The sequence below is a fragment of the Mya arenaria genome, chromosome 13, assembly GCF_026914265.1.
Source record: "Mya arenaria isolate MELC-2E11 chromosome 13, ASM2691426v1".
NCBI lineage: Eukaryota > Metazoa > Mollusca > Bivalvia > Myida > Myidae > Mya > Mya arenaria.
The window spans coordinates 62,519,798-62,538,030 of NC_069134.1; the positions used below are offsets into that span (position 1 = coordinate 62,519,798).

Here is an 18,233-nt window from a genome sequence, read left to right on the forward strand (position 1 = left end):
TTTCGAGAGTGTATGTGGGATCGTGAAGAGAGTCATCACTATCCATGTCTGCATGGCTATCTACATATAAACAGAAACATATCATTAACACTAAAAAAGGAATTTTCTGACAAACTTGACCTCTTTTTCAAAGGGTTTACTTATATACGTCTATGTAATGTATTAGGTGATACTTCAAATATCAAAGACCTTGGCTATGTAGTTTCAGACAAAGTATTTTAAGTAAAGGGATATAATTCCAAAGTAAAGCAAGTAAAGTGATTGGTATTGTACACAACACTTTGTCTTAATGTATTCTTTCCATGTGTCAAGACTCTAGCATTAAAAAGAAAATCATGAGAAATATGCATATGCTCAAGCTTGATTTAAAGAAGGTTATTGGCAAGTTCACAACACATTAAGGTCCTCTAAAAATTCATCAAAATGGAAAATGCTGACAATAAGCATATGGAGGCTTTTAAAGTAATCATCATTAATTTCAAGTTTCACTGGAGTATGACCAGCAGTTTAGGAGAAGAAGCTTGAAAACAATTTGTTGACATCCATCCTGAGAGACAGACAGCCAGCACAACATGAAAATGGCTCCCTACCTATTATGTGGAGGGAGACATAATTACTCAAAGGTAATGAATATACAGGGCAGAAAATAGGATATGAATCACACCATAATGAATCCTGTTCATAGACGGGCATATACAAATTAATAACTGTTACCCCTTGATGAAGATTCCTTCTGGGCAGGCATTACATGTTGTATTCTTTGGCGTTTTTGACAAAGCCGTGCAACTGGTAATTCTTCAACTGATGATTCTCTGGCTAGATAAAAGAAATACAACACTTTTTGTTAATAAATATTATGAATGTTTACATACATATAGATAAATAATGAAAAAATGTAGGAATATTCTGAAGGAATCTTCCTATATTTACAGTAGCTTAACAAAAATACTCACTTTTACAGGATATACCAATACTGCAATACATATATCAGGGCTATTCCATTTAAACAAATAATCCACGAGGGAAGGCACTTTTAAACTAGAAATGTGTCCATAGGACACGGATGCCCCCACTTCGATTTTTTGTCACAGAAAATAAGCCATAATGATTATTCAGGATAATCTGCACATATAGGATAAGTTGAGTTGAGTTGGGTTTTACGGCATCGCAAGACTGTATAGGTTATATGGCGCCATTCAGGCAGGAAAAAACTTGTTGGATCCACATCTCATTTACATCGAGATGATATTTTTTAAGTATTGTTGGGAAATAAAGGGCCCTAACTCCTAAATGATTAAAGCGATTTCCATGGCTATCGAACTTGATCAAGATATTATGGTCACAATCATGTATGTAAAGTTTGGTGAGGATTGGACACATACTTTTCAAGAATTAGATTGGAAACATATATTTTTGAAGTATTTTTGGCAAAAAAGGGCCGTACCTCCTAAATGCCTAAAGCGATTTCCATGACTATCGAACTTGATCAAGATATTATGGTCACAAACATGTGTTTAAAGTTTGGTGAGGATTGGACAAACGGTTTTCAAGAATTAGATCGGAAACAATCTTCGGGACGTACGTACGTACAGACAGACAGACGTACGTACGGACAAGGGCAACCCTATATGCCCCCACTTTGTGGGGGCATAAATATACCACCCCCTACGAATGCAAATTTACCCTTTCGGGGTCCACATTGGCAAAAAGACACCCACCCATATACCATTTAAATAATTGCCTCCCTCGTGGGTTATATGTTTTACTGTAATAGCCCTCAGATATTTTTAAAAAAAACTTTCCACCCCAATTTAATTAGAACAATCAGCCTACTTACACATTTTAACAAGTAATTACAAATAAAAAAAGAAAGTATTATAGCATTCTGACATTCAAACCGTAAGAATGTTAAATACATTTTATTTACAAAACCAATGCATGCACTCCAATGTATGCCTTGGAGGCTTGTGCTGTACAACCATGTGAGATGATAGTGAAAAATCATTTGACTTGAAAACAAAATATGAGAAGGTAAGAATGATTCTTGTACACTGTACTTCAGAATGGTTCTTATACACTGTACTTCCTGGCAATTTTCTGTCAAATGTGTAAAGGGTACAGAAAATCCCTATTGTTGTTCTCTATTTACTTTTATGCTCTGGACAAGACATTTAATGAAGTAATTCAAGAGATAAGCATTGTAAAATTACTGGTCTCTCAAAATCTTATGCCAAAGTGCGAAGTTTCAAAAAGTAACACTCACAGTATTTAGAGTTATTTTTACATAGAGTGAGTTCAGTAAGGCTTATAATTCAAAGATAAGCAAGGCAAACTAATGAGCATTATACATTGCACTTTCTCTCAGTTTCCTCTATCACTATCTGAAACTTAAACAAAATCCCTTCAAATGTTTAAGTGCTATGCTCCAGACAAAGTGTGTATCCAAAACAAAAGATGCAAGGATGGAATGCACCGAACTTGTGAAAGGTAATTATTATTACCTCTTGAGCAAATTTCCTTCCTAGCAGCCTTCACACGCCATTTTCTCTGGGGTCTTTGGTAAGGAGGTTTTTCTGGTGGTTCGTCATTTGATGAGTCAATGGCTATAAAATACATATAACACTTTCTGATCATATTATTGTTTGAAACATGCACTATAGTTCTATGTAATATACAAAAAAAAGCTTTACCTTCTTAAAAAGGTTAAAAATAAAAGGTTGCAAAAGTTAGCTACTAAAGCCACAAAAGTGTACTCCAGACATTGATTTCAAAGTTCCAAGTGACAACTGCAAATGGTGTGTTGTTATAATGATGCATGAAAAAGATCTCAAATTTATAATAATTAGTGCTTCACAACATAGCCCAAGTTCTAGCTCTAACAGATCTGTTCAGACTTTCTAACATCACTGGTTGGACATAGTTGCTTGCACAAGTATCAGACATGCTCACTCAGAGGGGCATCAAGGGTCTTCCGCTACCAGAAGGTTCGGTCAAACTCTGCTGTGCTCAATATGCGCAAGACAGAAACATGAACAACAACATGAGATGTACGTAAAATGTATGCCCCAACACTATTTGCAGCCTGTCTCATACGCTGAGATATTTTGTATACAAACATTTTTATCAAGTTTAGTGAAGTTCCAACTAAAAATGCGTTAGAGAGAATAAAAGGCTTAATTGGCTAAACAGTTCAAGGGCTATAATCCAGGAGTGCCTATAGCTATTTCCCTAGCTATTAAACTTGACTGAGATTATATGCCTACAAATATTTTATATGGAGAATATCAGACTGAAATGTAAGTTGGAGGGTAGACAAACTAACTTGGAAAATTTCAAGGACCATCATTAAGGAGTGCCTGCAGCAGTTTGCTTGTTCTCTCTTGACCAAGACATAATCCCACAATCATTTTAACTAAGTCTGGTGAAGATCAGACTGAAAATATTTGAGCCAGTGACCAGACAAGGCTAGTTTGGACAAATGTGTACAATTTAAGGGCTTTTATCCTGGAGTGCCTGTAGAGATTTCCCTGGTTATCCAACTTGATTAAGATATTATGCTAACAAAACATTTTCTACACGTTTGGTGATGATTGGGACTAAAAATAGGGAGTTAAGAGAGCAAAATTGGCCAAATTTGGATAAATCAAGGGCCATAATCCTGGGAAGACGTAAGTGATTTTGCTGATTATCAGATAATATACCCACAAAGGTTTTCACTAAGATTGGTGAAGATTGAACTGAAAAATATATACCACTGCAAGTTTAATGAATGTAGGTCAAACCTAGTTATTGAGTGGACAACATTTGGTCCATCAACAAAAAGACCAACTGATCAACTGATCAACCGACATTTGCAAAGCAATGCATCCCTTCTTCAAAGGGGGGCATAATAACTTTTAAGTATAGGAATGTATTAAAGGTTATTGAAATGTACCATTTTCTTCTTGAACTATTTCTTGGTTGAGTGAATCATCCCCCACTTCGTCCTTTCTGTCAGATCCATCAGCTAATGGCATATCTAATAAAAAAGAACATTTAACCAATACTACACATGATTGAATCAACTCGATACACTCTATAGTAAATATGTACATGTAGAATGACTTTTATGTCACACATTCCAGTAAATGTACAGAAAATTGGCTCATTATATTTTTTCATTACCAAATACATACTTGGAATCAGAAAAGCATACAGCAGATCATGCTATCACTTATTTTATACAAAGATCACCAGAAGTATAGTTAAAACTGCATTTTTGTGCAAACCCCAGACAGATCTTGAAAATTTGTAATCAAAACTTCATATTTAAATTTTATGAAATTAATTTGACAGAACAATGTTGAATATTAACTTCTTCATGTATCCCTACATTTTTTTTTGTAAAAATGAGCTTTTTGATGTGAGTTAGATTTACTGTACTGCATGTACAATCTGACATTTAAGAAAAATGAATAGTTTTATCAATTTTCATACTGTTTCTAAAGAAATATGATGCTGTCTTCGTTGTGACAGGACAAGACAAACTGTGAACATATACACTTAATTACCATTGATGTCTCCGGCCAGAGCATCGTCTATTGAATCGTCTTTGTTGCCTCCTCATCATCATCATCCTCATCATTATCGGATTCATCATCATCTGAATTATAAGAGTACAATAATTTAGCTCTTTGTAAAATAATTTGCTAATTCTGAGACATCTACCTTTTTATCATAACATATGCCACAAAAGGGCAAATCTGTATGCTCCTGCCGCCCGATGATCAATGGCCATCTCTACCTGATCTGATGATCATCTCTACCTGATCTGATGATAGCAGCAACTTTGTGAAAAATTTACAGACATAAGTGAATTGTTTAATGGTTCATAATCAAGATAAAAAGACTATATTTAATCATTTTCGAAACCATGTAATTTGCCAATAATACAGTGTTATGCCATTTTATGGACAGCAAACAAAACACAGCAGTTGTTAAACAGCAGTTCAGCTTACACACTGGGTTGAATTTACAATATTGTCTAATTTATTTAAATTTTCATACCATCAAATTGTAAGGCTGCAAGAGATTTCCCTTTATATTTTGAAAGTTTCCCACTTTCTGCTGCTATCAGCAGCTTTGAAATCTTTCCGATTTCTATAGCTGCTTCTTGCAGCCTGTAAAAATCTTTATGTGTTTTGACTGTGTGCCCCAAATGGCTGGACACCCATTGGACCTCGCCATCATTGAGATCCATCAGCTGAAAGAAATAAGTATGAGCTGTTTATAAGAACAAGGGGCCTAATACTTTACTGGCCCTATGTATTTTAATAATTAATTTCCTACATGCATTTCTATAGGAAGTATAGTTTCACAAGCATCAAATATTGAAGTTTGGGGCCATGCAGTTCAGAAAAGAATAATTTTTAGTTTTTTTCCTATATTTGCCAATATGAAACTTGTGACCCTAAAAGGCAGGGCGGTTTTTAACCCAAACGGGCAATGTTTAAACAATCTTTGTACAGGTATATTACATAATCCTACATGCAAAATATCAGAGCTTTGGACTGTACAGTTTCATAGTTCTAAGAAGACTGTCATATTGTTTTCTTTGTACATTTCAACTAGACAAAATGACCCTCTGTATAGGGCCATTTTTAACCCCAGTGGCGTTAGTCTACATACTAATTATCAGAGCTATGGGCTGTGCAGTTTCAGTAAGATTTTCCTATACATTTCAATAGACATAAGTCACTGTGGTGTGGCCATTTTTGATCCCCAGGAGCGTAGCAAATTCTGAGCAATCATGGTAAATGTCCATTAACTGAGTCTCCATATCAACTATCAAACCTCTGTGCCCCACAGTTTTAAAGCAGATTTAAAAGGTTTTCCTATATATTTCCATAGGAAACATGATTCCTGGGGTTGGACCATTTGTGTATAACTCTGATTACATGGGTCTACATGAAATTATCAGAGCTCTGAGCCATGCTGTTTCAGAGGAGAAGATGTTTCAAGATTGATATGTGACACATTAAGGGACTGAGTAAAGATATGCAAGGAACACACCTGACATACTGTTGCGATGTACTTCCTCAAAGAGTTGCAGTTTATCAACTCGGGTTTACTGCACTGGGCCTGTACTGCCTGGTCACGCAGACTTGTCCAGGTACTTAGGTGTCCATCTAATTGGTTGGCAAACACATACTTGTTTGTATCTAGAATGCCACAAGCTGCTCTGGTGGCTATGAGTAGATTAATGGCGTCTACCATGTCTCGGTTCAGAAGAGTCGCCACCTTTTTGTCTTGCTTTCCTTGGGTATGGACCATATCCATCCTGAAATACAGAAATCAAAAGACCATGCTATTAAGAACCACCAATGATAGCCAAATAGATTTTTTTCTTTTTGTTTGTTTTAATGCATTTGATCATATGCGCTTATGATTGGGCCTAAAAAATTAAATTGTTTGGTTAGGGTAACATCCTTTTAAAAAATAGGTAGGGTAGGTAGGCTTTTTTTTTTATTTTTTTTTTTTTTATAAGGCTTTATATAAGAATGTAATTTTCATCATTGGAGAATGGTGTTATCTTCTGTATAAGCATTTAAGGTTTTAAACTACATAAGCAATTATAAAATATATATATTTTTTATTATTTTTTTAATTTTTTTTTTCAAATTGACAATTAAAACGGTAGGGTCGGCGCCTTTTACGTAGGTATTGTCAGGTTACCCGAACCAAATGTATTTTTTTGCAGGCCTTGGCAAATTATTTTCACATGTTCAGAATTCATGACTTTTAGATCAACATTTGTTCGCGTCAGAAAAATTCCTCTCCCCACCTTGTGAAAATTTGGAAAACCAGACTCCAGCCTCAAATCCTTTTGCCCCTATGAATTTCATTGAATGATAGTCAATTAATTATACATGAAACATGATTGTTTCATACACCGGACAGTCCAACTGATGATTAAAAAAATGTTACTTCAAACAATCATATCTTGTAAAGCAAGGCCTGTCAACCAAGTGCATTAATTTATCCGGAGTGAAGTACTAACATTCCAGTAATATAAACCAAATCAACCAACCAACCTGATGAGAGGTCTTCTACACAATTACAGCAAACACACTGCACTAAGAGGTCCTTCCTTTCTAACATCTTTATACATCTTGAAAGTTTCTAGAAATATCACTTGTATCTACATGGCAATAACACCACAAATCTGTTTAAATGAATGTGTCTTTTATAAAAATACACCCAAAAGGGCCATCGTTAAAAGTGCAAGGCAAAGTATAACCACACAAATACTAACTATAACCAAAAGGTAATCCATTTGAAGTCCTTTTTAAAAGTCTCTAGTTATTTAAATAGCTCCACCACTGTGCTATTTTTAGTAACTTCCATTGAAAAAATAGAATGCCCAATAATGTAATAAAGCTAAGTATTAAAAAACAAACACCAATTATAGTTAAAGCATCCATTTTTTTCTCCCACTTCCTGTCATATGTTTGCCCACAACACAAAAAAATAAAACATCCCACAATGTGCATATAATATATATATATATATATATTAACTCTTCCACTGATCATGGCATATGTTGTACTAAATAGTGCCTTTGTTTACAAATGTTGGTGTTTGTCTAAAAAATATATATTTTGGTGAAAATTAAGTCATATGGTAAATATGGTTTGTTTGTATGTGGTTTAATGCCGTCACTTTTTACGCCATTTCAAAGGAAGTCAAGTCTCTCAAGGATCTACCTGGGTACCATATAAATTGCTTTTCCACATGCATCAGAGGTGGAAGGCAACTGACTTTAGTACATGCCTTTGGTCAACTTACCTCAAAGTCTGTGCTGGTCGCCCTTGGATTGAAACCATAAACACAGTGAAGATAAACAACTGATTACCTAGAGAACATCTTCTTTTCCAGCGGAGAAAGACTGCCAAGTATCTCTTTGTTTGTAGTCTCTTCCCAGTTAGGCCGACTCTGATATGCACTAATCAGTAACTTGGATGCTTCAGCACCTCGGCGCTTGTTCAGTAACAGGATTCTGACCATAGTGACCTCTGCCAATTCACGCCAAACTTTATATGCAGGTGAACTTTGTAGCTTTTCTGCAAGTGCAGACATTCTTGATGACAAATGATTTTTCAATTTCACAAGGTCATCTGTCAATGGTATCACTTGGCCCTTGTTAAACTTGTTTGTTTTCAGGGTACTTAAGGCAACACTTGATATCTTATCATTCCACTCTCGTCTGTAAAGCTTGCAAAATGTCTCTGCTTGATTACAGCTTGCTTCATCATCCATTCTCAAGGCCATACCACATTTGATTTCTGCAGCTTTAATCAGGTTGTGTCCCAATCTTAATGCAAGTCCAGGTTTCTTCATTCTCACTACTTTTTCCTCATTTTCATATGTCCCACACAAGTTCCGCACCCCTTCCACCACAGTATCAAATCCATTTCCAGAAATCAAATCAAATAATTGTTCGGTCTTATCATTCTTAGTTGTATTGATCTGCATCTTTAAGCGAGTGAGCTGACGAATTCGCTGAGAAATATCGTTCTTTCTTCTGTCACCAAGCTTTTCAAGCAAAACTGTGCCAAACTTAATAACAAGTGTATCATTCACAATCTCACATTTTATGCTATCAGATCTTGTATTTAATCTGTCTAACAACTTCAAACCATCACCTGTCCCTGGATCAGAAGAAACTGACGATCTTAGCAACACCCTTGATTCTGCCTGAACAGATGCCGACTTACCAACTTGTCCTACTTTAAGTTGACAATTCTTTTCATGTCTCCAAAGATCTTTACCAAGATAGAAGCCATAGCATGAAACACATGGCAGGTAATTTTTTGCAACAATTGGACCTTTATTCGGTCTTCTTGCAACAATGATATCATTACCTTTTTTTTCTAATACTGAAAGATTGTATTTAAAATTTCCAAGGTTTTTCAATCTGAGGAATATATTGTCCCTTTTTTTTTCATCTGACGTACCCACTGCCTTAGCAACATCCATTTCGTTTGGGTGAACAAGCTGCAAGTGCTCAGTTATTCTGTGTTTGTACACATTTCCACAATAATAACAAGCAAGCAGTTTGTCATATATCCGCTTCTTCTGCACCTCTGTAAATATATAAACAGGCAAAATGCAAATTATAAACTTTTTTTCCTTCCTGAATAAGTTTAATTTGAATTTCAGCATTCTTTCAGTTCATGTTGTTTATCAATTATCATTAATACAGTACAAAACCAGTACTGGGTGTATTAACTTGCTTATCACATTTGTGATGTTGCTACAAGATTGACATCAACCACCTAAGTATATCCTGAATTGTCTTTGGCTATCCAATTACAAACACATCTCAGTGTGACAACCTTTACAATAGACATCTTATATGCAGAAGTGAGCAGAGCTTGAAAACAACCAACAATCCGTAGCAATTGCAGCTCTTTTGTCTAAGAAACATAAACTCTGTGGTTTATAAATATGATACTGAACAATTTTACATTGCTTATCAATAATGCATTGACACAACAACTAATAACCTACCATTAATTTTTGCCTCCATATAGGCCGACTCTTCACTGCTTGAGTGTGGCTCCACTGGCAACTCCTTGCATGTCACCTGCACCTGTTCTGGCACAGCTGGTACATCTTTGCTGGTGTATGTCACTGCTGGCTCCCTGTTTGCTTCGAGTAATTTTTCATATTTCTCCTGAAACACAAATACTTCAGTTCAAATGTTATTGGACCAAAAACTACATTGCAGGAACCATTATTATTTTCTCATAGAATTAAACAAGATGTGTTTGTAAAACACTCTGATCCTGGTGATCTTGGCCATTGACCTAGTATTTTTACTAAAAAGACCCATATTTATACTTATCGGAGATATCGTTCATACAAATAACCCGATCAACAGAAACTATTCCATTTGTGTGAGGAAAAATGAACATTTTATAAATACATCAGCTTTTCCAATAACATCTGTCCAAGAGACTAGTTTTAGACCCTAGATGACACACTTTATCATCTAAGATTTTATGTTCACAAATATTTTGAAAGTTAATTAAAATAAAACAAGAGCTGTCACAGTATGTGACGAATGCCCCTATTGTGACATTGACCTATGAACAAGGTCAGTACAAAAAAAGTTAAAGATCAAACAAATACATATGGCAAGTTATTTTAAATTGCCTCTGAACATAAAAAAATACCACCCATACTTGACAACTTACATTCTTATGTCCTTATATTCAGCATTCCATTGTGAATAAAAACTAAGTGTATCTTTCAACTTAGAGGTAGGGACATGGGTCTTGCACGTGACAAGTCATCTTGGTATGTCGAACACATGTGGCAAGTTATTTTAAAATCTGTCCATACAAGAAAAAGTTACAGCCCGGACACAACAACCAACACTCTGTGTCCTTATATGCAGCACTACATTGTCAATAAACACCTAAGTGTGACCTTGACCTTAGAGGTAGGGACACGGGTCTTGCACGCAACACGTCACCTTGGTATGTCGTACACGTGGCAAGTTATTTTAAAATCTGTCCATACAAGAAAAAGTTACAGCCCCACACAACAACAAATACTCTGTGTACTTATATGCAGCACTACTTTGTCAATAAACACCTAAGTGTGACCTTGACCTTAGAGGTAGGGACACGGGTCTTGCACGCAACACGTCGCCTTGATATGTCGTACACAATGGGGCAAGTTATTTTAAATTCTGTCCATACAGGGAAAGTTACAGCCCAGACACGACAACCTATACTCATGTCCTTATATGCAGCATTCCATTGTGAATAAACACTAAGTGTGACCTTGACCTAAGATGTAGGGACACGGGTTTTGCACGCGGCACGTCGTCTTGGTATGCCTAACACATGTGGCAAGTTATTTTATAATCTGTCCATACAAGGGAAAGTTACAGCCAGGACACGAGTTATTGAGCCGGACACACGGACGGACGGACGGACGGTGCGATTTTAATATGCCCACCTTCAGGGGAAAAAAAAGAAGAAAAATATGGTAGATATTAAATTCATGATTGGGATGTTTGTTTATAAAGGAGCAATGGAATTTAGTTGTTGACCGATATTGATAGGTTTGGTAAGCATAGACTTTTTTTATGAGGTTTGGTAAGCATACACTTTTTTTATGACATCGGGGAAAATATATCCTAAGATTTGACCTAGTGACCTAGTTTTTAAACTGAGGTGACCCATATTCACAAATGTTTAAGACAACATGTACAAAAATATTTTGACCAAGTTTCATAAAGGTTTGACATTTTTTTTTTTATGGCCATGGAATCTTTCTCCTAAGATTTGACCTTGTGACCTACATTTTGACCAGGGATGACCCATATTAACTTTCAAGATATTATGCAGACAAATATTCTGACCAAGTTTCATAAAGAATTGACAAAAATTGTTGAATTTATGAAGTGAAAATATTTTTCCTAAGATTTTACCTAGTGACCTAGATTTTGACCACACATGACCCGGATTCAAATTTGACCTAGAGATTATTAAAATAAACATAATGACCATCTTTCATGAAGATACAGTTATAAATGTGACCTCTAGAGTGTTAACAAGCTTTTCCTTAAATTTGACCTGGTGACCTAGTTTTTGACCGCACATGAACCTGATTCAAACTTGGCCTAGAGCTAATCAATATAAACATTCTGACTAAGTTTCATGTAGAGTGCTAACAAGCTTTTCCTATGATTTGACCTAATGACCTATTTTTTGACTGCACATGACCCAGATTTAAACTTGACTTAGAGATTATTAATATAAACATTCTGACCAACTTTCATGAAGAAACATTTATAATTGTGACCTCTAGATTGTTAACAAGCTTTTCCATCAATTTGACCTGATGACCTAGTTTTTGACCGCACATGACCAAGTTTCGAACTTGGCCTAGAGCTATTCAATATATATAATCTGACTAAGTTTCATGAACATACAGTCATAAATGTGACCTCTAGAGTGCTAACAAGCTTTTCCTATGATTTGACCTGGTGACCTAGTTTTGGAGTGCACATGACCCAGATTAAAACTTGATTTAAAGATTATTAATATAAACATTCTGTTCAACTTTCATGAAGATACAGTCATAAATGTGACCTCTAGAGTGTTATTAAGCTTTTCCTTCAATTTGACCTTGTGACCTAGTTTTTGACCACACATGACCCAAATTTGAACTTGACCTAGAATTTAAATATTAACATTCTGACAAAGCTTCCTGAAGATACAGTCATAAATGTGATCTCTATAGTGTTAACAGGCTTTTTCTTTGATTTGACCTGGTGACCTAGTTTTCAACCCCAGATGACCCAATATCAAACTCGTCCAAGATTTTATTGAGGGTAACATTCTGACCAAGTTTCATAAGATTGTGCCCAAATTGTGACCTCTAGAGTGTTAACAGTGAAATTGTTGACGACGGACTACGACGGACACAGGGCGATCACAATAGCTCACCTTGAACACTTTGTGCATAAATATGTCATAGTATATAAACAGATGGCATTCAGGGCAGATGGTACACATTATATATATATAGGAACATGGGAAGACAGGTTATGGGCAGTCGACAATATATACAACTATATGAACAGATGGCATTCAGGGCAGATGGTACACAAATACATACATACATACAGACAGACATTTTTTTATTGAGACTTGTACAATGTACATCGTCTACATAAACATATATATATATTATATATATATATATATAGGAACATGGGAAGACAGGTTGTGGGCAGATGACGAATATATAATAGTATATGAACAGATGACATCGAGGGTGTTCTCTGGCAAAACCAGTCTTAATGACATCAATTGTTAAGTCGCGCAATGACATTCAAAATAACATCAGTAGTAACATGTTGAAAACCAATTTCTATGAATACTTTAACATGTTGTTGATTATGTGGGAAAAAATGTAAAGAACAATCTAATGTTTAGTTACAAATACTGAATGATTTGTTGATATTTCCATGAAAAATAAAGTAGCATAAAATAAGTACTCCAACATCAAATAACAACATCTAGATGCCTATGTGAATTAGTCTTTTTTACTTTGTAATACATGTTGCTTTTGACTTAGAATCCAATAACAATTGTCAGAATATACAATTAATTTGGTACCAATCAAACTGGAACCTACTGAATTATAAGGAAGGAAAAAATATTGAAACTTTGTCGTCAATACTGGTTTTGTCAGATAATGGCTCATATATAGGAACATGGGAAGATCCGTTGTGGGCAGATGACAAATACTTAATAGTATATGAACAGATGGCATTCAGGGCAGATGGTATATATATATATATTTAAAAATGTATATATATGGGAACATGGGAAGACAGGTTGTGGGCAGATGACAAGATTATAACTAGAACTGTCACAGAAGGTGACTTTATACCGCCACAGAACCACATTGATCACTTTAATCAGATTTGTAAAGTATTTGTTAATCAAAAGAAATCCTAACAATCTCTAGACTTCAAAAGCAGTGATCATAAATATTTTTCAGAATTTACAAACTCAGCAGGAAAACAATGTTATTACCTTCAACCTTGCATACTTCTTTTTCACACTGCTCAATTCATCACCCGAATCACTGGCTGGAAATACATGTAGATACGGACTGCTTATACTATATTAGATATTATTATTTTTATAACTTTGCCTTTTACATACCCCACACTATGATTTGATTAAAATAAACTAATAACTAAATGTAAAAGGTGTCTTGGTCTGGACTTTGGGTGGTCTTTGTTAACAAGCAAAATTCATAAATATTGAGGTCAATATACCCTAAATAAATTGCATCTCTGAGCCACCAAAGAATCTACTGTCAGCTATACATTCTGTAATGATTCATATTTATTTAAACTTCTCAAATGTATGTACCTTTCCTTTTCCTTTGCACAGAAACACTGGCAGCAGATTTAGCAACCACAGTATGGTCCTCACCAAGGACTTGGTCTAAAACACAATATCATATAAATAAAAGTAGTGAATGGAGACAAAAACTTGTTTCAATTATGAAATAAAATGCCTGATTTTGTCGACAATGCCATAAGAGTCCACCACTTTTTGTTGCATGAAATCTTAAACACTCCGATACTTTGATTTTGAAGCAATTTGTTTTACAAAGTTCACAGTATATACATATATTGTCATAGAAACAGGACTGTTTTTCATACCAAAACTATCAATAACAACCTAATCACTTTCTTTAAGGCTTTTATTTTTTTAATTTTCTGATGGACTTCCGTTACTTTAAGTAACAAAAAATTGGTGAAACTGTGATTGCATGGTGAACAAAACTAGGGCCTTTTTTACATTCAGACTCAAAAGTGATAACAAGCTTGGTGATTGGCTTACATAATGGTGCCATTCAGATTACACAAATCTCATAAAACTGGATCTACATCTACGTAGGTAATAGTAAACTAACTATATTGTGAAAACCAGACTTGTACAAAATTTATGAAAAGTGATTGAAACCATTCCTTAGTAAAAATTAAAACAAAGTAATATCACACAAATAAACTTAATATACTTTTGATCGAGCAGATTAGAATACAAATTTCAATTGTATTTGTATAAAATAATTCATGCAATAAATCACTGGGGTTTCCAATTACACCCTAACAATCTCTATCTGCCTTCTGAGAAATCAAAAAAAATCTGCCAAAATAATTATCTTATTACCTTCTTTCAACTGCTGCAGCATGGGAAAGTCGTCAGTTTCAAAGCCATCATCACAAGAACTACTGTCTACTCGATCATCAGTACATGGATCTGCGTTATCCTCCCAGAACAGACTTTCAACTATATCAGGAAATGTCAGTTGGTCTTCAACAGCTGTAACTGGAGAGGATTGTTCCACATTGGTTTCAAGTGTGTCACCATCCGTGCTGGAAGTCTGATGTACGGTGTTTGTGTTAGACGCATCAGGTGTGTTAGCTTGGAAGGAAGGACTTTCAACTCTGGCTGTACATGTCAGTTGGTCTTCAACAGCTGTAACTGGAGAGGATTGTTCCACATTGGTTTCAAGTGTGTCACCATCGGTGCTGGAAGTCTGATGTACGGTGTTTGTGTCAGACGCATCAGGTGTGTTAGCTTGGAAGGAAGGACTTTCAACTCTGGCTGTACATGTCAGTTGGTCTTCAACAGCTGTAACTGGAGAGGATTGTTCCACATTGGTTTCAAGTGTGTCACCATTGGTGCTGGAAGTCTGATGTACGGTGTTTGTGTTAGACGCATCAGGTGTGTTATCTTGGAAGGAAGGACTTTCAACTATATCAGGAAATGTTACTTGCTTTTCAACAGCTGTAACTGAAGAGGATTGTTCCATTGGTCTCAAGTGTGTCACCATCCGTGCTGGAAGTCTGATGTACGGTGTTTGTGTTAGACGCATCAGGTGTGTTATCTTGGAAGGAAGGACTTTCAGCTCTGGCTGTACATGTCAGTTGGTCTTCAACAGCTGTAACTGGAGAGGATTGTTCCACATTGGTTTCAAGTGTGTCACCATCGGTGCTGGAAATCTGATGTACGGTGTTTGTGTCAGACGCATCAGGTGTGTTATCTTGGAAGGAAGGACTTTCAACTCTGGCTGTACATGTCAGTTGGTCTTCAACAGCTGTAACTGGAGAGGATTGTTCCACATTGGTTTCAAGTGTGTCACCATCGGTGCTGGAAGTCTGATGTACGGTGTTTGTGTCAGACGCATCAGGTGTGTTAGCTTGGAAGGAAGGACTTTCAGCTATATCAGGAAATGTCACTTGGTCTTCAACAGCTGTAACTGGAGAGGATTGTTCCACATTGGTCTCAAGTGTGTCCCCTTCAGTGCTGGAAATCTGATGTACGGTGTTTGTGTCAGACGCATCAGGTGTGTTATCTTGGAAGGAAGGACTTTCAACTATATCAGGAAATGTCACTTGGTCTTCAACAGCTGTAACTGGAGAGGATTGTTCCACATTGGTCTCAAGTGTGTCCCCTTCAGTGCTGGAAATCTGATGTACGGTGTTTGTGTTAGACGCATCAGGTGTGTTATCTTGGAAGGAAGGACTTTCAACTATATCAGGAAATGTCACTTGGTCTTCAACAGCTGTAACTGGAGAGGATTGTTCCACATTGGTCTCAAGTGTGTCCCCTTCAGTGCTGGAAATCTGATGTACGGTGTTTGTGTTAGACGCATCAGGTGTGTTAGCTTGGAAGGAAGGACTTTCAACTCTGGCTGTACATGTCAGTTGGTCTTCAACAGCTGTAACTGGAGAGGATTGTTCCACATTGGTCTCATCTGAGTCACTGTTGATACTGTGACCTGAAATCAAACAACAATATGATGAGCTTTATAATAGACCATTAAAACAGTGAAAATCCCGACTTGCCCTAAAACTTTAACAAGACGCCGACGTCAGGGCAAGTAGTATAGCCCTCCTTATTCTTCGAATAGTCAAGCTAAAAAACAGCTGTGACAGCAACCCAAGTTGGTTAGAAAAGTGTCATAAGTGTAAATGAACAAGGGAGAATAATTATGAGGATTCAATAGGGATATTTTTACTATGAATGCATGAACATGCCATAAAATGGACTTTGATAAGGTACATGGACGTGTTTCAACAATACAAAGCAAATATTGTGCGCATTTTTTTCCCTTTAAAGAAAGCACCCTCCCCTTTTTCATTTCTGGCTTAAACACTATCCGTGTAAGTTTAGTTTAAATCCATTCATAATTTCTAAATTCATAGAGAAATACCCCTTGTATTTATTGATAATCATTATAAAGGCAATAACCTTGACCTTTGCACTAAGAAGCCAATGTTGTGCACGTCATAACACAATGTCGACATTCTAATGGTGAAGAACACAACTTTCCAGTTTTTAAGGAGAGGATACATTATTCAACAGGACCTACTTCTGATCACTTCTAATAAAGTTTAGGTACAGCAGCCTAAGTATAGCATAGTCTTGTATTACAGAATTGTCAAAGTTCATGTTAAAGTTGCACTTTCACAGATTGAATGTTTTGACAACTTTTTTTTTGTCTTGGAATGAGCCAATTTTTGCGAAAAATCCATGGAAACCAATTATATAAGACTGCTGACAAAAATTATATCGCAGATTTTTATATTTAAGTTCAAAAATTGATGTTTTGTGCAATTTTCATTAACCGTTAGTAACGGTTTAAGCGGTAAAACATTAATTTTCGAACAGGGGCCGTATTCAATAAGCATCTTAGTAACAATTTTCAACTTAGTGAAAAATTGCCTTTTTTCTAATTTGAATTTTAAGAAAACGAACAATGTTTGTACACCAAAAGTATGAAAATAAGCAAGAAAATGGTCTAAACAATATATGCATTATATGAATAAATCGGATGAAAAGTAGTGGGTATTTAAAATAATCGATGTCAAATATTACAAAATTCTCACTAAGTTGAAAATATTCACTAAGATGCTTATTGAATGAGCTCCTAAGTTCCAACCACTGCATCAATGGGGAACAACTACTAACTATGGGTTAGATTTAAGATGGATAAAACTGTTCCAGATCTTACAAAAAGTTCAAAACTGTATTCCAAAAATCATAGAACAATGGCATCTGAAAATAATTACAGTTAAGTTCCCCCATTTAGACCACCTTAACATTGAGACAATCCTTGATTTCAAAACCAAAAAAAAATGAGTATTTTCTTAATAAAATGGTCTCAGTAATGAGGCCAGTTCACTAAGGCCTAAAAAAAATAATTTTTGATTAGGGTTACATCCTCTTCAAAAATAGGTAGGCTTTTTTTTTTTTTTTTTTTATTAGACTTTATATAAGAACGTCATTATCATCATTGGAGAATGGTGTTAAAGTTATCGTCTATATAAGCATTTAAGGTTTTAAACTACATATTGAAAAGCACCAAAAAAAAAAGATTTTTTTTTTTTTTTTTTTAGTTTTTCATTTTTTTTTTCCAACTGACTATAAAAACGGTAGGATCGGCGCCTATTCCGTAGGTAGGGTCGGGTAACCCGAACCAAATGTACTTTTTTTTAGGCCTAATCAAACTTTAATCTAGTATGAATGGTAATCTTATTGTTGGAACTAATAACAAAACTAGATAATGCTCAACAATTCAGTGTTTGTCCCAAACTAAACTAACAAAAGGGACACCGGAACAAACAAGTCAGTCAA

General features: G+C 35.6%; 1 protein-coding gene across 1 annotated transcript; it reads right to left on the reverse strand.

Moving 5' to 3' along the window:
• Positions 1 to 4,577: 4,577 nt before the first annotated feature.
• Positions 4,578 to 17,684, reverse strand: LOC128215451 (uncharacterized). The gene is made up of 10 exons (XM_052922136.1): positions 17,669 to 17,684; positions 15,514 to 16,374; positions 14,760 to 15,386; positions 13,953 to 14,027; positions 13,608 to 13,663; positions 9,553 to 9,718; positions 7,895 to 9,125; positions 6,052 to 6,319; positions 5,047 to 5,242; positions 4,578 to 4,642 (listed from the first exon to the last, which is right to left on the reverse strand). The coding sequence occupies exons 1-10, from the start codon at positions 17,682 to 17,684 to the stop codon at positions 4,578 to 4,580; spliced, it is 3,561 nt and encodes a 1,186-aa protein (XP_052778096.1).
• Positions 17,685 to 18,233: the final 549 nt, after the last annotated feature.

Coding starts and splice junctions, on each gene's coding strand:
- LOC128215451 (XM_052922136.1), bottom strand. Junction 15,387..15,513: donor TGTTGAAGACCAACTGACAT/GTACAGCCAGAG, acceptor AATCCTCTTCAG/TTACAGCTGTTGAAAAGCAA. Junction 9,719..13,607: donor AGAAGTATGCAAGGTTGAAG/GTAATAACATTG, acceptor TTTGTGTTTCAG/GAGAAATATGAAAAATTACT.